General features: G+C 37.4%; 1 protein-coding gene across 3 annotated transcripts in view; it reads right to left on the reverse strand.

The window, feature by feature from the left end:
- NELL1 (neural EGFL like 1) overlaps window positions 1-22,647 on the reverse strand; it is a 293,487-nt gene that overhangs the window by 183,484 nt on the left and 87,356 nt on the right. For all 3 annotated transcript variants that reach the window (XM_048307246.1, XM_048307245.1, XM_048307244.1), the window contains exon 12: window positions 14,565-14,693. In XM_048307246.1, the coding sequence (XP_048163203.1) occupies window positions 14,565-14,693 (129 nt within the window). The remainder of the gene's footprint in view (window positions 1-14,564; window positions 14,694-22,647) is intronic.

Genomic DNA, 22,647 nt, shown 5'->3' on the forward strand with positions numbered 1-22,647 from the left:
TCTGATGTTGCTGCACATACAACATTCCTAACTCAGTTTATCCCCTGTAGCTCCAAACAGTTTACCTGATGATACAGTCTTTTACTCTACAGGACAAAATACCCGCTACTGCAATATATGTATTTTTCAAGAAATAACAGTGCCAGCTTTTTTGCTACTTGTAGGATACTTATTTTTATGTCACGATGAAATGATTTCAGTATCATCTCTTTAAGTAATACTTTTCCAAGACTGAAACCAAGAAGTTCTACCAATCAACCAAAATTTTTTTCCCCAAAACATTTTTTTCCAACTAATTCATTTGAAAAGAGAATAGAAAGCTCATGTTCCCTGTGTCCTTAAACCCGAATGAGGGTATAAGGCCCCTGTCCCAACTCTCCAGTCTCAGAAGCAACATTTCAGTCTCCTTTTTCTTTTGAAGGATAGGGTCTTATCACCTGTAAAAGGAACTCATAAAAATTCAAATGGAGAAAATAATTTACTACAAAATCAGTTGGTTTTCCCTCAAGACTTCTGATTTTCTTGTAGTCTCTAATTTTGGCACTTTCTGGCTGCCTCAGATTTTCTAAGCTTCACCAGTTCTCAGGAATTCTATATGCCTACAGATTTCACAGGGGTCAGAGTAAGGCTGTGGAGAAAATAAGGGAGAATTTACCAAGTTTAGTAGTAATATTGAAGGAAGAGTTCTCAAGCCAGTCAGTTCAGAATTAATTAAAAGACAGGAGAAACTAACAGGGAATGATTTATATTCAAAGGGGATTATGGCTAACACTAAAATGTTTACAAAATCAATGGGAACTTAGCACAAAACAGATACAGCTCAGGGGAATACACATTGATTATATTCCTGTGTCCAAGATGCCATCCTCTTTTCCATGTTCCTCATTAATTCATTTCAAGATTTATGTGAATTGCAAAATAGATATAATCAAGCTCCAGTTGTTTATATTGTGTTAAATAAGGAAAAGAAATTCTATTCATCTGAAACTAAAATTCATTTGTTTCCAAATGCTTAATGAGAGAGGATGGTTCAGCTCACCTCCAAATTCATCATCTGCTGCACATTATTGAGTATCCAGTAATGCCAATACCTAACCAAGAAACAACTGGCACAATCTGTTAGCTCTCAGACTGAGCTGACAATTTCCTGGTGTACCCAAAACGCAAAGCTAGGTACTCCTGACAACCAAAACAGTGTTTGGAAAAAGCTTTACATCTTTCTAAGATTCAATGTTCTATAGCCTTTTATTTAAAATTAGCACAGTTCTAATTGCTAAAAAGGATGCTGATGCACTGCAGCTCCAGTGTTGTCAAGCATCAGCTGCCCCACCAGCCACGAGGCAGGTCACGTTTTTGCCAAATCTGACATTATTGTTTGTACAGAAAAATCTTCAGATGAAAACCACACACAGTGGCAGCGTCAGGCTCTGAATTGATTCTCATAGAAAAGAGCGACTAGAAATTGTGCCTTACATTCTTCCACAAACTGGATTCACTTCAGTTTGCCACCGACCTTTTTACAACAGCACTGATTGAGCTAACTAGACTGAAAGTTGAAAAGCAAATAAAGTCACCGAAGGGGTAATGGGGTAAAAAACCCTCCAGAACAGAGCAGACAGCCTGACCTTCAAAGGTTAATGTCACTTGTGCCCAAGTAAATGGAGGAAACATTCCATGACCAAAACAGTGGTTCTTAAACAGATATTATATAATTCCAGCTAAACAAAGTGCTTAACTGAAAAATAACTCACATGCAAGAACCTGGCACCTCTATGAGTGGTGTCTTAAGAGTCTGAACCAGCCCAGTTGTTGGTTACACAAATTCCAGTATCCAACAATGATCTTCATCTTCCCACAGGCTTGCCCAGTTTTCTATTTTGTCATTTAAGTGACAATACAAGTTCATGTAAGTATGGCAAAATTCCTCTTGCCTAAGAAACTCAAAGTGGAAAACAATGCCCACATTCTAGTGGTGAGGAAGAGCTTTGTGGAGAAAAATTAATCAGGATCATTCCTACTCCTGGAGGTGCGAATGCATCAGCAACAAACTCAGGCTGCCATGGCATCCTCACATAAGCCAACCAACAATACAGTGCTGACACTGGGAAGCACTGAATCAACTCTGCACAAAACTGTTTTACTGCCTTATGGATGGGGGACTCAAAAGTTAGAAACAAAACCCTCAGTGATCTTCTCCTGAGGGAACAGAAAAAGTGGGAATGGCAACAGCTACTTCTTGAATACCTGCCACAATGGCAGGTCTTACTTCATGATCTCCTCCCTGGGAAGCAGGAGCACCACTAGGCACTGAGCTCTGGGCTCCAGCACAGGGAAAGCAGAGGGAGCACGTGGCCAACCTGCCCCATGCAGGTCTGCTGCCCCAGGAAATCACCTGCTGTGCCTATGCCTAGAACCAGCCCCAAGGCAGCCAGGGATTTTTCAGTGCAAACTCTTTGCAAGTTGGATGTTCTCTCTTGCAAAACACAGCATGTCTCTGAGCTAACTCCAACTCACATTTGGGTCTGAAGATGTGAAATGTATTCACACAGTCATCTCAGCACTAACAGCTACCAAGACATACAAACACCTCCTCTGGTGAAAGCTTGAAGGGAAAACATAAGCCATAAGAATTATGGAAACAAAATACTAACACTGAGACGTAAACAATCCTAAGGAAGATGAGATACAAAAAGGAGCTTGCATTTTTGCACTGCCAATTTTATCCTAATTATTTTCAAGCATTTTCTTAAGCCTGTAAGTGGAGAGAAATTAATTTTCTACAACTAAACACAGTGATCCCTACAGGGATATATTATATGCCTCATGCATATGAGGCATACACAGCTTCAGCAAGTGAGGTCAGGACAAGATATAAACACAACACAAGATATAAACACAGCAAACATCTTCAAGAGAAGCAATAAAAAATTGGGTTAATATAATGCAATTAATCAGAAAATATCCATAGCAGAAAGGAAAACTAAGATGTCTAATTTAGAAATGAAAATTAAAAATGAAAAGAAAGTGATAAGGACAGACACTGAAAAATTTTCTAGTGAGCACCCAAAAGGTATTTTGAAATTTACTCTTTAGACATGAAGAACAACTGGAAAAATGAGAAGGTATGTTTTTTGGAAAAAAACCCTGAATACTAAAACTATTGTAAGAGTCAGCAAATCAACAGGAAACTAACATCAATATAAGGATTAGCTTTGTAGATACTGTACATACATTTGTACGGATTTCAATTATTTAAATCAAAGTCTCACTTCAACTTTTTTTATAACTCTTTTTACCAGCCTCCAAAAAGATACACATGCACACAGAAGCAGATCATTAAACAGAGGTAGATGTATTAGAAAAATACATTTTTGAGAGATTTTTTAGAGGCAGCTACCTACCTAAATGAAATTGATTTGTCTGTCAAAAATCTTACAGACTAAGAGGAATTCTCTTTCTAAAAATTAAATATGTACATGAATATTTTATAGAATGTCTCCCCTCAGCTGTCAATAACATTTAGAAAATAAAACTGGAAAAAAACCCAACAACTTATTTCTTGCTATGTAAGCAGTTTGATTACTTTTCTAAACTTACTTCAGCTGATTTTGTGGTATTATTGTGCTGTTCCTCATAAAGTACCTGCATCCAGTAATCTTCACAATACTCTGGCAAAACAACAAAGGATGCTGCTAACACTATTATCCCAGCTTCCAGGCAGTAAACCAACCCAGACAAACCTGCACAGATACACACCAGTAAACACACAGATCTTACATACAAGAGGGCCCAGCTTCCTCTTCTTACTAGAACAATGCAAGTGGAAAAAAGGAGCCTTATTTTTAGTTTCAATTCAAACAGCTCTTCATGCAACACAACAAATAATACGTTGTTGTTTTGCTTAACTAAATCTATAAATGTGTTTCCATAAATGAATTGCACTGAAAAAAGACCCCAAGTAATTGAATTTTTATTTGAAAATAAAAGTTGATACAAATATGTAAAAGAAGCATGTCTGTATATATTAAATTTGTTGTCTAAAATTGTCTAAATATATTAAAATTGTTATACACCAGTGTATCCCTGCTACATCTGGGTAATGTCAAAAGCTCAATGACTTTTAATAAATTCAGAATAGATTGCACTAAATACAGACATGGCCTGCACCATCAGCATACAACTCAGTTCCAAATTATCTGAACAGAAGCTGTAAGGAGAAATATTGGTCAAGGATGAAAAATATGCATGCTGAAATAGTAAAAAAAGAGTAGAGAGCAAACCATGTAGCAAAGCCTGAGGTTAGCAATAATGCCTTCTCCAATAATGTCTTAACTTCTGTGCTTTGTTTTTCACACATACATTAACTTCAGATACCCAGAACCAAATCAGTAAGTTCCTTACTAAATCTTGCAGGGGGAAATGTGCCAGTATAAACTAACATTGGTCATGAGTTTAGAGACTCTTGTACTTTTAGAACCAATTCTGTTTACCTTCTACTGGAAACAAAATATATTCACATAAGGGAAAAGACAATAGCTAATATTTACTGGAGCAGCCTCCAGCTATACTATCACCAAGGGCAAAACATATTTGCTATTAAAAATAACTTTAAAAAATATTTTTATAATAAGCCAGATTCCATTTGGTTTTGGTGTTTTGTTTGTTGGGTTTTTTTCTACTGAAGGATAAAATCCTAATTTCCTTCAGTAGTTTCAAAAAAAAAAAAATTCCATAACAACTGTGGGGGAAAAGGAGTGATTGCTTGGTTTGTTGCCCTTTTGTTAGTTTTCTTCTGCAACTAACTTTAGGTGGAGCAAATCCTTTAAGATTAATCATACAACTGGTCAACACAGAATATCTGCTAGATGTCCTTTCCTGGATCTAGCAAAGATGCTGTATTTGTGGCTTATATTACAGACCCTGCACACTGTAAGTCCCCTGGCTCCCCAAAGCCCTCACCTTTCATTTTTACCTTCTCTGTAAAGGTGTCACTCTCCACATCTGTTACCTCCTCCCAAGATGGGGTGCTGTGGCCTCGCAGCCAGGCAAAGTGCCACAGTGTCCCCAGGGTCACTTCTGGCTCAGCATCTGCTCAGGAAGCACCAGAGCCTCAGACACACTTGTTGTACCCTAGCAGCTGAAACTGCTTAAAAGCATTTAAAAAAAAATTTCTTTGAGACAACATAGCAATGAGAACAGTTCCCAAGGAGTTTAATGCTATTTTTTCCCAAGATCCCCAACATCTATACACAAACCTGAACAAAGTGATTTTCTACACTCACTTCACTGCATCTGTTACCTCTGGTCTCTACATTCCCTAGCCTCAGATCAGGGTCCCCCATGTCCTTCATATGGGCTTCTCCAGCAAATCAGGTTTTTTTCTTATGTTCTCACAATTGTGGGGGTGGATGGTGTTCCTTTCAGCCTGTAACAGATCCTGCTGTAGGACAAGTGCATTTGTTTCCCTCTTCTGACCCACCCATGCCAACATTTAGGCAGCCTCAAAACCAGATCTATTGCTCTGCTATTGCCAGCACAGACTCTGAAGCAGGCAGATGACATCATTTACAACACACAATTTTGCACAGTCAGAATCAAGCCCAGTCCAACATGTTATCAGTAAAATGGCTGTGAGAACTTCCACTTGGAAAAGGGACTCCATGCCCCCAGATCGTTCTTTAAGAGTAAAAGAGAGACAGATTGAGCATCAAAACCACACACCAAGTTTCTTCAAAGTAGCTGAAAAACTGTTCAGTGCCAGCATCTAAAAGACATTCTCTTTTCCTCATTTCAAGACATTAAACAATGCAAAATAATTGCCCTCTCTGCACACCCAAGCACTGAAAAAGGTAACCACAGAGACTGAACAGCATCTAAAATGACCCTCCAGTGCTCCAGTGCAGGTCAAGATGACAGAATCAGAAAAAAAATTAGGTTGGAAGTTAATTGGAGGTTTTCTATGCCAACTCCCTTTTGGACTTCACAGACCCTCGAGAGAGATGCAACTCTGCCAGATCCTGGGTAACCAAAGGCTGTAGGGCTGCAATGGGAAAACTCCATTCTCCATATATACAAAAACACACACATGCACACACATTATTTTTTTAACTATTCCAGTTATGCTCCAGATTTTTAAAAAGAACTTCAGCACCTCAACCCTTAAGTTTTAAGAGCTAAGCACACAATTTTTAGCAACTTGTACTGGTAAGAGGCTTCTATTCAAGTCCAAGCAAAACCTCCTCACTGTATACAAACATTTCTCAGTATTTTTCAGTCCAGCTCAAACACAAGCAAAATTCTGATCATCACTAGCAGAACAATGCTGATTTTTTTCTTTCCTTTGTTACCAAATGTTTGATGCAAGCACTTACCTGGTTTAAACCACCAGAATTCCAACAAAAAATCCTTTCAAATGTTTCCCTGTTTCATTGATGCCAGCAGGAATGTGACATGAGCTATACTGTATCATAATTTGAGAAAAGAATTTTGGAAATATCAGGATCAATACAGGGGCTTAATGAGTGAAGACCAGCAAAAGCTCTTTCTGCTGACAGGGTGGAGGACATACACATCCCCATTGATTGCATGGATTTCTCCCTCTTTCACTGCTGGAACATGCTATGGGGACAATTTGCTGTAAGGGTGTAGCAGGATGCTCTGCCTGGAGTGGGGGTGAAACAACTGGAACAGTGCCCTGTTTACAGAGCTGTCTGTGGTGAAAGGAGAAGGGGTCTCTTGCTGCTTTTGGTGTTGAATAATGCTGAAACCAGCCTGACCCATCAATCCCAAATCCCAGCCTCCTGACAGAGAGGTGAAGATGTGGCAGACCTGGTAAAGTACCTGATAAAGGAACCAACAGTGATACCACTGAGAAGTAAAGATGCTGAGCTGACACAGCTGGCCAGGAGACACATGACTCACACTCTATCCTATAAAATCCCAATCCCACTGTTTAGCAGCAAGGTCTTCTAACACACCCCTCCTTGGAGTGCGTGCAGGGACTCCTCCCTTGAGTGGGGACATCCTGCAGGGTGAGCAAAAGGGATCTGCCCATGGCCATTGGTATGGATGAGTAACATCAATCTCTACTGAATAATTGCTTTTGCTAACTTTAATGTAATTCCTTTGATATTGCTTCAAAAATAGTGCATTATACTGTACTAGTAATCACAGCTGCCTTTACTGTGTAGTAAATAATTCTGATTGAGAACTTTTAGTCTAATCATTGTCAAAATAAATCACTTATTTTTATATAAATATATCTGGTTTGCCATCCTTAACCCTGTGGAACAAAATCATACTAAGGTTCAATTACACCTACAAAATCCTTTAGACTCAAACCTCTGACCAAGTCTGCGGCTAAGCCTCGATCCAGCTGCACCCAGACTCCTCTCTGAGGAGTTTTGAAAGCAAGGGGGTCCTTTCTGCACCTCCTGACTAAAGAGAAGGGTTTCTCTAAAACACTTTGTCTGAAGCTTCCAGTCTGCACACAACAAATGGTCATTACAGTGAAAAAGATAATTACACTGACACAGAAGGAACATGCAATAGCCTTTTTTTCTCCCACTGGTCAGCTTTTAAGTCAGTTCTACTATGATTAGTAGCCAACAACATGGCACTGGGTTTTCATTAATCCATCTATCAAATTATATCCTGTACAATTTCAGAAGAATGCAACCCTAACATGTAAGAACATTTATTGATTTGGGGACACAAGATCCCAAATCTCTTCATGTAAACAAAAATCTCAGCAGCCTCAGAGCAGGATTTTCATTGCCATCCTGAAGGGGTGAGGATGTTTTTTCCTTTAAAATCAATGATTATAATTTGTTCATATGAGAGTTTCTAACATAAGAACTGACAGTTGCAAGCCTGAATTCCTTAGGAGCCATAATTATTTATGACACTTTATTACAACAGCACCAAAACATATGGTTACCTTACTAGAAATTAGAATTTATTTTCATATAAATCTCAGCATGACGTTACACCAAAAGAACTGCAGGGGATGGCAAATAGTTCCACTTTCCAGGTTTCTGTAGTTGGAATATGAATTTGAACTAATTAACTTGTAAACATAAAAGCAGCTTTGATAACAGAAATAATCTATCTAGAGCCATATAAGGCACAAACATCACCTTCCAAAAAACTCTTAAATCTTCTTAGGATAAAAATTTTAGTATTTTGCTTGAAATCTTTCTGTCCACTGGCAAGAATATAATCTCTGCCTTGAATTTACCACCATCCAGTGAACTTGAGAGGGAAGGGGTCTGTTTTGGTTTTAATTCAGTCTCCTCCACCAGCAGCTCATAGCACAAGGAATCTGTAGTCTCATTTATTCAAGTCCATATAGCCACAAAGCCAGGACACCGACAGACAAGTGCCTACCTTTTGATCATGTTATAAAAGATTAATTTGAGTTCATGTGATGGTTAAGGATATAATTTTAAATAAAAAGTCTCTCTCTATGAAAACAGTACGCAGGACAAATGTATTATTTGTCTTGTATCACCAAGAAAACCAACTGTCACTGATAAATAGGATCACATACATTGTAGAAGTTTAAATTTGACACTGTTAGGTAACTGAAATGTTAAAAAGTAGGTTAAGAAGTGTCTTTCAAAGAAAATGTGAACTTTTAAAAAAGCAACCTGGCATCAAATTATGTGTTTATAAAAGGCAGGGGCGGAGGGGCTGTTTGGGGTTTTTGGCATGCAGAGGTGGTTTTGGGTATTGTTTTGTAAATCTCCATGAGGAATTTGTCTCAAAGACAACATTAATGGCAGTGTTTCAGTTGGAACAGAGATGATGATTTGACTGTAACACTTTCAGATTCTTCTCCTGCCCTCCCCCTTTTCTACGGTTTCAGCATAGAGAAAAAAATCAGTGCATTTACCATCAGTATTTGTCCCAACTCCTTAACTTCATGAAATTACCTGAAGTATGCACAGTTCTGTGTATGTATCTGTATCTTCACACCTATGCAGCACAGAATGGAAGTTTATTACAGCACACTGAACAACATCTGCAAGAAACAGACATCTTGTGATGCAGGTTTTCTGAGAGTACAGCAAGCAGAAGGATTATCATTAAAAGCTGACCCAGGAGTCAAGTCAGTGGACACCATCCAAAACCACAGTTGTACATCACTGCCACACAGAAGGTTTATATGGTACCACATAATGTTAATGTCACCTCCCAAGCCACAGTGTGGTGAAATTAGAACAGCTGCAGTGAAATCACTACAGAGGAGGAGAGGAAAACTCAACAAAATTCACCTTATTTTATAGAGCAAGAAAAACACCAGCTGTGAAAACTCAGTGGATTGCCAGCAGACTTCTACTCTGAGGGCCATACGCAGGACTGGGTTTATTCTTTTTCAGTTCAAATGGCTTGAGAAAAGTTCTGCACACTGAACAGCTATTTATGCACAGGATGTGATGAGTCAAAGGATTAAATACTAGAGGTAAGCTTTATGAAGCTCTCTCATCTCCAAAACCGTAACAGAAGCCACACTGTATGATGAAAGATTTTTTTGTTCCACTATGTTTTGCAACAGAAGTAAACTTTTTTTTTTCACTAAAGCATTCTTATAGTTATTTCTTTGAATTTGGAACTAAATCATTAATCTAAAAAGGTTATTTTTTCCTGATTTCTGCAATAATGGGAAAAAAATCCATCTAAACTTTATTTTCACTAAAGCATTCTGATAGTTATGTCTTTGAATTTGGAACTAAATCATTAATCTAAAAAGGTTAATTTTTCCTGATTTCTGCAATAATGGGAAAAAAACCCATCTTCTTTTTCTGTTGTATTTTTTTTGCTAAGTGACTTTCAGGAAATAAACATTTTCTGACCAAGCCTACACTAATGCATCTTCAGAACAGATATTTTCAATATATTTATGTACCTATCTTTCTGTCAAGAATTTCCTGACTACATCTGGAATCAAGTTCAAAGGAAAAGAAACTGAAAGCAATAAAGACTACTGTATGTGTCTGGAACATACTTGCAAATCACAAGGAAATTAAATGTGATCACAAGGAAATTAGCTATTTTTACAATAGCTAGCAACAAAGTCCTGAGATTTCAAGCACATCAGGCAGACATTCTGCCAGGCGCCCATGCTGCATGCTTGGATCTATGCTCAGTGGAAAATGAGCACTCAGTTTTCTCCCTAAGCTTTCATTCGTCTTTATTTCATCTTCCCAAAATCTGCCAAGCCCAGTAAAATTATCATAACTCTTCCTTAGAGCACAAAGTAGGCAGATTTTCTGAATTTGGCTAGCATTTCAGAGCTTATGTGACATTTTTTTGAAATGAGCAATAATTTGTTAACAACAGATTAAGTAACACGCTCAGAGCACAGAAGGGAAAGAGCGACTGAGTCATGTTCCTTCTGAAAGTCACGTGTGCTTCCAGAGCATTCTATCAAGTTCAAAAATTGAATGAATTTTCACAAATATTAAGGTATTTCATTCATCACTCTTTAAGCTGATGTAGCAGCACTGGGTCAGGTGAGGGTCATGTCATGTAAGAATCATCCTAGGGAACATAATCAGGTATACAGGGAAAAAATACAATCTCATCATAAAATGAGATTATTCATCTTGTAGGTCCACTTTAATCAATGGATCTTTTCTTATATGACACCTATATATCACAGGCCATTCTCTGGTGACACTGGTTGAGCATATGCTGTGTAACATGGCAAGACACCTTGTGGTATGCCACTGTACCACTTTCATGAGATGCTTCTCAGGGGCGTAAGTAAGTGGGCAGAAAGGATGGCTAAGGTTAATACTAATTTTCTTGTTCCATGCACTCTTGCCAGTGAGAAGAAGCATGCATTCGTCCTGTGGTATCTATCCCATTTCAGATTTTACCAGTTCTCACAATGGATGGGATCTCAACAGCAATGACATAAAAATCACTTTTGTATCAACACAACTTTGCAGGTAGAAAGGGGCTGCAAATGTTTCAAGCTAAGAAGGTAATAAAGAATGGGGAGATGAAATACGGCAGAGAAATATTACTCCTTTCCTCTTCACTATGAAATATATAGCAGAAAATCACCACATGCTTTTCAGAAGAGATGGCCCTTTGCCCATTAGCATCTAAAAAGTGAGCATCAGCATGCTAGCTAGCAACAAGCCTGGCTTTCAGCTGAGGAGGCTTCATTTTCCTTTCTTTATCATCTCTGGGCTTCAGACTCTCCATGTGCTGACACTTTCCTGTCTCTTAGTTCACAATATGCAGACTGTCCTATTATTTGCAACGTAGCCACAGACTGCAGAGTTTCTCAGCTTTGAAGAAGTAAGTAAGTGTGTAAGTAAGTATTTGCATGTCTGCTGCACACATCACATAACACATCTGGAACAATCAGTGTAAGGCAGACCCAAATGAATTCCCCATTTTGGTCCTGGTTTTGCCACAAACTGCTGCCCCATGTGGCACTAACACACATGCAGCTTCCACAGCTCAAGGCAGGTGCCCGTATGTCACGTCCTGAGATGCCAGAGCGGCGAGTGTGCACGCACTGCTGCAATGGGGATGTTTGAGTCCCACAGCCCTTGGACTTGGCTAGCTTACTTGCATGTCCCAGGATTTATCCGTGAATATGTGACAAGAGGACACCGGTTCAACACTTGTGTCTAAGTATCCACAGCTCTAGGTAAACCTCAGACCACATGATTAATAAAAATGTTTCTATACATCTCTTTTCAAAAGACAAATGCTGTAATTATGTCTTACATACACAAGACAAGCAGCCAAATGTCAGAAAAAACCCAACTTTTCTGTTTTTAAATAAAATACTTTGCTTTTATAGAACACAGAGGAATCTCCAGTTATCTCCTTCATTTGTTACAAGCTTCATTTACTTGTTTCCTTTCAGAAACTGTCTTCCCTGAATACATCTCTGTTATTTCAAAAATGAATGCATATAAGTGGTTATCTTATATGTACATCTTGACTTAAGAAGCTTTTAAGTACTTGAAAAGCAGTTGCTGAGAATGAATAGTAAAAGACTCTCCGTTTTTTATTATTTATTTTAAAAATTTGTTGATGCCAATTCTCCAATAAAAGTTAGAATCTTTTTAATTATTTTTCCACTGTCCTGTCAATGTGAATATGCAAAGTTAAAAAAAAAGAGACAAATACTTCAAAAAGCAGAGCAGACTCAAACACAATACTTCAGAGATCTTACAAAATGAAAATGATACCAAACTCCAGCATGATAGAAGAGTGTAAATAAGAGCAAGCAGAAAAAACAGTAAAATCATAGGTAAGGTAAAATAATACTATACATCACAATTCACATGCACAACCACTTCAAGCACACTGGAAGAGATGAGCAATTTGGAAAGCTCCAAATTAATGATCTGGAGCACCCTAAACTAAGGTGCCACTTACCAGCACATCCCATGAGTTTGAAATAATTTAACCTTCCATTTCAAAGGAAACGGTAATCTTACATGTCTTAAGTTTAAAGGCTTAGCAAAGACAAATTCAGAACTACAGCTGAGCATGAGATCTTCCTTGCTTCCACAGGTGTTTTGAGTATTTAATTCTTACACACAGAAATTCAGAACAGCAAAAGTTAAAATCCACCCCTATACTATATCAACCTTCTGCTGAACTGTACCTTCAGATACAGGCCTTTCTCCTCATTTGTGTAAATCACAGCTCCACCATGCATTTGAGACTATTGTACAGCCAACTATGAAATTATTCTATTTAGCAGATTAAACACGTAGATGAGAGGAATGAGGTTAGAGAGGCATAAAAAGAAACTTTGCAGAAAGCTGTTCTGAGGAGTGAAAGGAAGCTCTTCACAGGGCTGAGTCACCTCTCGGCTAATCAATTTGTCAGTCTGTAGCTCCCCTTGCTCAAGGGCCTCTATTCTGTGTTACCTCCAGAGAATGACACTCCATCTAGCAAATTTATAATTTCCTAACATGCAGAAAGCAACACTCTCATCCATCCCAAGGTCTCAGGCAGCAAAAGCAGCTGTTTGTTCTGTTGCCTCATGTTTCACGCACGCACATGGAAATCAGGGATTTAATTTGCCCTTCCAAAAATTTATGCAACATAGACCCATGTATGTTGCAATTCCTGTTAATTTCTTTTAAAAAGCTCTTTTTTTCCACCATCACTACCACTAATGTACTGCCAATATCTCCAAAATTGCTTGGGTCAAGATGTTTAAATTTTTTCCACAGAAGAGAAAAGGGACAGTCTTTGTCTAGGTAAATAAAAACACTAAGCACTGTCATTATTTAAAACAGCAAAAAAACCCCAAATAATTAATACTGGATTATGTATCACAGCTGATAAACAGCCTGTCTTCTGATGTACAGCAAGTCTTTGTAGTACCTATAAAGCAGTTTTCTTACAGGTTTTTGTACAAAAAAGTTTCTCTCTATACACAATATATCTGCTGCCTACCTTTAGGAACACATGTGGGAACTGTTTTCCCAGGCACTGAAAGTGAATATAAAGGACCATTCAAATTCTTGTTTGTAGAGAAAAGACTAAATACCATAAGATTTAAAGCTGCACTTTACTGAGCACATTTATAAACTGCTATTTCAAGACACCCTGTTCACTTGCTTATACTAAAAAGCCTTTTTATGAATGCAGGATCATTTAAGCACCTTTCACACATGTCTTTTTTTATTCTTTCATCCTCAGCCCTCAGTATTACAATTCTTATGCTATATTTTAACAGCTTGTCAAAAATGCCATCCCCTTCCATCACCAGCACTATTGGAAAAACAATCTAGGGAAATATTTTTTACAGAGCAGTTCAAAAACTTCCTATGATGGTCAAAAGATTTAATATTGCAGCCTGACATACAAGGGTATTAAAAAAAAAAAAACAACCCACAATCCAAAGGCAGGAAGGAATGTGGTATATATTGAATCATCAATTTACTTTTTAAGAAGTACATCACAGCTCTGAATAACAAGCTCTAGAAAACAGAGAAACAAAAAGAAGAATAATACCCCACTGCATTCATTCCTGTGATGGCATAACACATGAACAGAACTACCTCAGCTACAATCTTCTCAGAAATAGGTCTCCTACGTATCATAGGAAAACCATTTCAGTAAAGTACCTGTCCCACAGAAGTACTTCAGGAAGGACTGCAGGTCATCATTTTTATATCCGAGCCTCTGTACTCCTTCACACTTACCGTTCTCACAAATGCCTGCAGAATTTCCACTTCCTAAATTAATGCATCTTATAACATCACTGTTCTCTAAAAAGCATTTTAGAAGGCAGGTGCTACTGCCTGAAAAACAGTGTTTTAAAAATTGTCCTGACAGCGTGACCGTGGTGTGCAAAGACACAACTGCAACAATGAAATATACCTATAGACAGGGTGGCCCAGCACCACTTGTAATCTTCAGTCCACATTTATGAACAAAAAAGGTCCCTGTGATATTCACCACCATGAAACTGAACTTTGCAATGAAATTCATTCACCTACCATTTATTTCATATTATGTTTTTGAGTAAGGTGTTCAGGGAACCAGTCTTTGAATATTTTGTTTACCTTCACAATATGCAGAGTCTCCTTGGACAGAGAGATAACCATTCTTGCATTCACAAGTAGCTTTTGTGTTCCAGTTTTTGCACTCTGAATTTTCACCACACCTGTGTCCCTCTGCACAGAAGTTATGGCCTAAAATACAAGAAACATGCAACAGAGTTTTAAAACATGTTTAGTTCAGATATTCAGATATTTGCATTCACTGTATCACTCAAAAACTTCGGCATTTCACATTCCAAATTCTCTCCTTAAACCTCATTGGTGCATACAGGCTTTTTGGATTTCTCCATCAATTCATTCTCAGAAAAGACATTTTCTTCAAAAAGATATTTGTATGACTAGTTTTATTCAGAAGAAAAGAAACTCCAAAGCAGGAAGCAACAACAATTCATTAGTGTTCTACTGAACCCACGTAGCATTAAGTCTCTGACTGTCAGGAAGTGCAATGCTAACTTACATCACAAGGACAACGAAGCGGAACATTAAAAAAAAAAAAAAAAAAAAAAAAAAAAAAAAATCCTCTTACTATACATAAGCACATGTGCTTTTAGTAGACCAAAATGAGACACTGCACAAAACTGAACTGGTAGTCAAAGCAACCTCATACACTGCCTTGTAATTCTGTCATCCAAAACCAGCTTGATTGTTTCTACAGTTTATAATTATTCCATGCATCATGTTCTATCACGAAGAATTTTTATTAATGTCTCCTTTTCCCTTCACACAAATTCTCAGTAGTTTCTTTGTGAACAGAGTCTTTTATTCCATAGAGTCATTTCTAAAAACAGGATGAACTTTCCCACTTCCTTCTGTAAAGGTACAAGTGCCTGAAGTTCTTTCTTTCTGATTTTCAATATTTCTCAGAGACATGTCAACATCTTTCTCTGCTTAAGTCTAAAGCAAAAGTAACTGTAACTTCATCTCTTAAAGGTACTCCACTGGAAGTTAAGAAATAACTTACAGAATCTGACAACAGAATTTTTTCCTCCCCCCACTGGTGTATGTTTTATGGATTTTCTCTATTATTATCCAAGAGTCAATTTCTATTTGTCTGAGATATATAAGCAGTCATTTTGGTAATTCCTATTTTGTCTCCATTTTCTGTCCTGGAAGGAGGAAAAGCAGAAACCCAGGCATACCATCATCTATTGGCATTACAACTTGTGCTTATCTGAATACAAGAAGAGTTTCTGCCAGTTCTGCATGGTCATAAAGAAGCAAACTAAAAGTTTTAGTTCATTGATCATAAACTTCCTAACATCCCCTAAAAACAGCTAAGATAAACACGACCCAGACTTTGAACATCTAAATGCCAGATCCAGGTCTCTGTTCATACCCCTTGCTTTGATGTCCTATTTTAATTTGTTTTTACATACACACTTTAGTTGTCTACTAATTTAACACTCGGGTTGTGTCGGTTTATTGCACTCCAAATTTATGCATCTGATCATCTAATGTTGAGTTCTGAGGTAATTTTTTTCAAATGTTAACACCTGTTAGCAAGAAGGACACTCGCAGTGTCAACATCCAATTTTACACTTCAAGTTAATTTTATTACCAGGCAAGGTATGTTCCTTGTGCTCAGTTGACTCCTTCTTTCATTGTAATCCAGCTTGGGAGAAAGAACCAATTCCCTTAATGAAAATTTCAGTTATCCCTTCTAGTCTTTACTCATTTCACAGTCTGATAAAAACAACTTGGGTATTCCAGATTCAGCCTTGTCAAGCCCAGGTACCTTTTAGACTGGTAAAACAGGGTGCCAATACACTGCCTTTAGCCATTTATGCAATCACAATATTTGACTTCTCTTTTTTGCCTTTATAACTATAATTGAAACTAAACACTGGAACCCATCTCCTCAGACTTATCCATCCAGCATCTAATTTATGCTCTCCACTCAGGATTACTATTCTACCAGCATTCCAGATAACATCCAAGAGACAACAAGTTTTATAATATTTTCTTTGTCACTGTTTCCCCTAAGACTATGACATCCTAGTCTGTTTCCTGCTTCTTTAGAATAATAATTCTCCTTTGAGCTCACGCAGAGTATGAGCTTGATTTGATTTGATTATTATTGGGTCAGAACTTCTGTAACAGATCGGTGTATTAAGCCAGGCAAGTTTGAAAGTATCACATGGATTATTGCTCTGTCTCAGGGTATTTTGTTTATATTTATTTCTATTTCCCTCTCATCCAAACCTATTAAAAATATTTCATCTTTCTCAGCATGTTTTAGTTACAAGAGTGCTGGTACAACTTCCTGCACCAAAATTCTATGTTTCTAGGCTCTTTTTATCCCAGTGAGTCAAGGTTTTATGTTATGATCAGCTCATGGCAAATTTAAGACTTCCAATTAGCCAAATCGATGGCTTCTCAGAGTTAACTGTCATCACAAGTCCCAAGTCCCAGATCAACCACTCTTCTCTAACAGCACTTTTTCCCAAGTACAAGCCAATGATTAATTTTCGATATCACATCACAGCCCTGTGAATCCTTCATTGTTTATTTTCCACCTCTGAAATTCATCAGTAAATATGATGGATACCCTAGCTATCCATTTTTTGCCACTAGAGCTGTCACCTGTTTTATAAAAATTCTCTGGAAAAACCTTCATTGCTTTAGTGCCCTTTATCAACTCAAACGCGAACAGCCTCCATCCAGAATCAGGTTTCCAAGCTTGAAGGCTATTAAAAGAGCATTAAATTAGAATTTTTTAATAATTATTTTAATATATATTTTTATTTAAATAATAGTTTTAATATCTGAATAATTAATTTTAATATTTGATTTTTTAAATTAAATTTTAAAAGTAACACTCCAGTTCTGTAACTTGAGAAAATAAAGGCTCTAAAGGACATTCCATGTTTCTCCTGTTATTAGGAATGCACAATCACAGAACATCTACTACATCTCTAGATTGCCTTGGCATTTATTATTATAAAAGACCTGTGAAACTGTTCCCTATCTGTTAAAATTGCTGTCTAGAAGTGACTCCACTTTACTTTCCCATAGCATTTCAGCAAACTTCTTCAATACCTCTGTAAGTGGATAGTGGAAGCCATTCCCTTTAAGAGCGCGCATGGTGCTACAACATTTTATGTTACCAAGCTTTTACAAAACAACTGTAATTTAAGGTTAAACACCAGGAAAAAAAAAGTACTTGATAGAACAGAAGAGCAGGGGTTCACCGTGCCTCTGTCAGAAAAAGCATACCGCTGCTTGGATCAGAGGTTTCTCGAAGTACTTTTTTTGTTTGTTTGTTTGCAGCAAAAATGCAAAATTAGCAGTTCAAAAGAGCCAAAAGATGCATATCAAGAAAGTGTGGCTCTTGGATTTCTTAGACATTGGTCTCCATTCTCCCATCTGGAGCTTTGGAGCTAAATATCTGATTTTTATTAATTCTTTGGTGTGAAATGGATCATAGGATTCCTTAAAGATACCTACAGAGATGCCAAAACCACCCACTGATTTTGCAGTGGGATCTCTACATTTCAGATGGGTGGGAGATAGCAGAGGGCATGCATCCCCATTGTCCAGCCAAAATAACAATTCATTCAGAATATTCAGCAGTCTTATCTGAGACAATCAGCTCCTCTCTAAATATAAGAAATGGCTTAAAATGGAATCATCACATCTCAGCAAGCAGGCAATTGGAGAGGATTTAACAAAACCACAGAAAATCTTAAACAGTTCTGATAATCTTAACTAATTTCAGGCCAGCACAGATGAAAAGGAAAGTATGAATTAAAATTACAGATGAATGCATTCAGAACAGATGCCAGGAACCATTTTCCCTGCGCCTACACACACAATCAAACGTGTGCAACAGCCCTTCAAAGTCATCCAAAACACAATTAGATACTACCAGGGGAATTAAATATTGAAGAGTGTGTTCAGATTCTTGATGGGCCTGATGACCTCTGTTCGTTCCCCAAACACTTCTGATAACATTACTCTCTTCCTTTATCAAGGCTGCTGAAATGTTTGCTCCATCTTTTTCTTAAGAAATACAGGTTTCCTTCTACTCCTTCATTCTGACTACAGAATGACCATTATTAAATGTACTAAGACAATTAGGAAAAGTACCAGACACATGCTAGCAGCCATAAAACTATCACTTCTGCAGCATCAGGAACTGGCACAGAACAACTGGCTAGGCCTTGGTGACCCCAAGTCAGATATCTCAAATTAAAAATTTATTCCATTTTGGGACACCTGAACATTACTTTTATTTTTCCAAGCAACATCTTCCAAGCTGTGGTTACCAGAATCTACTTCTGCAGAGCAGCATGCTAAGCTGTTCTGTGCTATCATCCAGTTTTTTACATACCTAACATATTTGGTAATTTGGCTTAATTATTGATTGTAAAATGCAAGAACTCATTCAAGACTACAGCTGCAATCAATACATTTTAGATCCTTCTCTCTTCTTACTTTTTTTACGGCCAACACTAATGCTCCTCTCCTTGTTTCTGAGGGTTTCCTTGTAACTTCTGTACTGTTTTCTATACTTCTTACAAAAGCCTTAGCTGTTCACATCAAAAACTGTAAAACTCCTGTTTTCTTGCTGTTCAAAAAGATATCCTTCATTTCACTGTCTCACATTTACAGATTTCTTTAAAAACCCCAAAAACTGTCATAATGCTTCTGTTAAAATGCACCAGCAATGTTCAAAAGTCCAAGGTAGTTTCAACCTCAAAATCTTTTCTACTGTTAGGGTTTAACCCCACAGTTACAATATAAATATGTAAGGTAAATATGAGGGCCAAGTCATAGAAGAGTCTTAAAATTTGCATTACCAATTACGCCTTTCCATGATCTGAATCAGTTTTTAAGGAGTCATGTGCAAAGCAGCACTTTGAGCAGCAGCTTTTACACCTTCAGAGACTGTGGTCCCAGAACTCAGTGGTCTGACATAAAACAGCAACTTCTTACACTCTTTCAAGCTGCTCTATGAATGCAGAGCTTATTACACAGTGCTTATCTGCGTGCAATAGAATAATGGTAACTACACAGACTAACAAGCTTAAAAAGATTTCTTCTTTTTTCAGATAGAAAGCTCTTCTAAATCCTAAGTAATGCTACAACTATGTTTAGAAATAAACTAATTAATATTTATCAACTGCCATTAAATCTTAATAAATCAAAAAGCTTGAAATAACTCCAACCTTACAGCAACAAATGGGAAAAATTCAATTTCTGAAGAGTCAAATCTGAGTTTCACAGCCGGGCGGGAAGAGATGAGAAACATACACAACTGAGGAGCCTTCTCACCCTCTAACTGAACAACTACAAACCTCCCCAAAACAAAACAAAGCAAAGCAGCACAAAGAAGGGAGGCAGAAGCCCCATTTTTAGATTTAAATGCTGCTCCCTGCTGTAAAATGTATGCTTCACCTCATCAGTAAGAGTCTCCCTTTCCTCCTAATGCGTGTCAGCAGTCAATCTAAATCCATCAGTCCCACCATACTGCAGAACAGCAAATAATTATTTTCTCTAGAAACAAAACCGCTCTCACTACTTCATTATTTCATCACACTCTTTCTTTTAAGAGGAGCACATCTGAAGTTGCTAAGGCTGTTAAGGCTATTTTTACATATTTAAATGTTGTGAGCAGAACAACATGAAAATTCTCTCATGAAATTTTATTTGAATGACTCATGCAAAAGAGAAAAAAAATCCACTCTTTCAAAATTATACACTATCTTTGGCAAGGAGAAAAACAGCTAAAGGGAACAATAAAACACTCTCAGGACACTATTTTTTGTATTAGATTTGTCCCTGGGCTATAAAAAATGTAGCAGGCATGCTGTAAGAAAAATGAGTGATTCTCAGAAGTAGTAAAACACGTTATTTTGTGACACAATGATTCTTTGTGAAACTTGAAAATTAACTAAATTTTCTGTAAGCCTAAAAGACAGTTTAATAACACCACATTGTCCTGCTGGAAAGTATAAAGCAGCCATATAGTTTAAGCAGACATTTATATTAAAGCCCACAGATGAAAGGAAAAACTGGGTATACTCTACATAACAGCCAAGGATAGTTCCCATATACAGATGTGGAGAGGCCCATTTATGCATTCAGTACTTCAAATCACAAAAATAAGCTGTCATTTTAAAGCAGAGCTCTTCCATACTACTCTCACCTTGCTGTACACCTCACACAATCATCTCCCTGAAATCTAGAAATTGCCTCTTAGCAATATACTATTACCTTTTGCTGCACTATAAACTCATGTAGCAAACATAAACAAGACCAGGCATTATTTGCTGTCTTTATTTTTCCTACCATTTACAAACAATAATGACTATCTAGGAAGCCCACCAGCTCTGTACATAACAGTATTCAACTCTGTTCTTTGCTGGCTCACAGCTTCCATCTCCATAAACACCACAGATTTATGTTTTACCCTGCATAACCTATGGCACTTAGCTACTATTGCAGTAAGTACCACAGAGATTGCTGAGGAGGGTACAGTCTCATACCACAGCACCATGAAGATTTTGTGTTTCTCTGTGGGCTTTTTTTTTACTTCTGTTGATCCCTTCATATTTATCCTTTCATTAAATGGAAATTCCTTTGCTGCAGCTAGAAAAGCACAAGATGCAAACCTGTCACCCTTGCTCAATTCAGCAAATATATTCTATAACTCTACAGAACATGAAATTCAGTAGAAGTCTTCTGTTCCCACAACTACAAATACTACAGACAACACAAACTGATAAAAGCCCAGAACCTACCAGTCACTAACATGCACTGATAAACTTAACACAGAAATAATGTTCTCACTTAACATTGCTAGTAAATGCTTACTAAATATTCTGCTGAGTAACTTAAGGCTTAGCTAAGGGCTAATGCAATGAATTATCTGCATCATCATACATACGATGTGAAATTTGCATATGATGTGCAAATGATCCATGTGGCCTTCCAACAAATAATTTTGCTTATTCAGGCCAGCAATTATTACACTATGCCTTCCTAACTACTTTGGCTTGGACAAAAAAAAAGCTGAATATAGTCTCTGAAAGAAGTCATTTCTGCAAACAAGAGAAGCAGCCTATCCTTTCCCAGTAAAGGATATGCTGGCACATTACAGGATCAGAAACTGTGGCCTGCTTGCCATATCAGAGAGCACCTGTTTGCTTGATAAAACCCATAATAAATATGGAATTCTTAATAAATATCCATTTTTAACAACAGCACATGATAAAATTATATACTACCACTTTGGGTTGCATGCAACTGAAGCAAAAGTGTCAAGCAGCATATATTCTACTTCAAGATATAAAAAGCAACTTAGGAGTGCTAAATTGAATTTATGCCTTTGTAAAGTTGACAAAATTAATCATACCTTTAGGTGTCATTTTCAAAAGAATTTTAAAAAGCAATGATGAAGTACAAAAGGAGGTGGTACTGTTTTAGCAGTCCAGTAAAGCAGAAGTGAAGTGGGGGTTTAATGTCTCAAATTGAAAGCATCATGTACCAGAATTCTGAGGAAGGAAAAATACAATTCCTTCCCTTGCTTCTAGAGACCATCACATAAATATAAATATTCATCTTATAAATAATGAAGTCAGTTTGAGGATGAATATCTAAAAAGAGTACCTATCACTAACAATAATATGGAAGTGAATAATTACGGAACTTATCTTCCATCAACTTTGAAGCTTTCGTATTTCTAATCCTTTTAAGTAATGAATATTTTTTTTTCAGTACTGCACTACATCAAACTGGGCCATCTGTTAAGAAGTATCATTAAGACATCCAGCCCTCTGAGGGGCAGAGAAGCAACATTTACTGTTTGCTTAAATAGTTGCAGATGTTTCTAGAAACTACTAAAAAACATTAATGTGTATATTCTTAGACCATGACCCAACAGGCAGTCTCGAACGTGCTGGTCCCTGCAACCACATGCATGTGTTTTCAAGTTCAAGGCCTAAGTAAATATTTAACCATGCGTATCTACTAATTAATATTTACTGGCAGAGGGAGAGATTCAGATCCCCTTCATCGCCATCTGCAATGGCACTGGAGGAATTTATATGCAGGCAAGACAAATATTCAGCAGACCTCAATA

The sequence above is a fragment of the Corvus hawaiiensis genome, chromosome 6, assembly GCF_020740725.1.
Source record: "Corvus hawaiiensis isolate bCorHaw1 chromosome 6, bCorHaw1.pri.cur, whole genome shotgun sequence".
NCBI classification, from domain to species: Eukaryota; Metazoa; Chordata; class Aves; order Passeriformes; family Corvidae; genus Corvus; species Corvus hawaiiensis.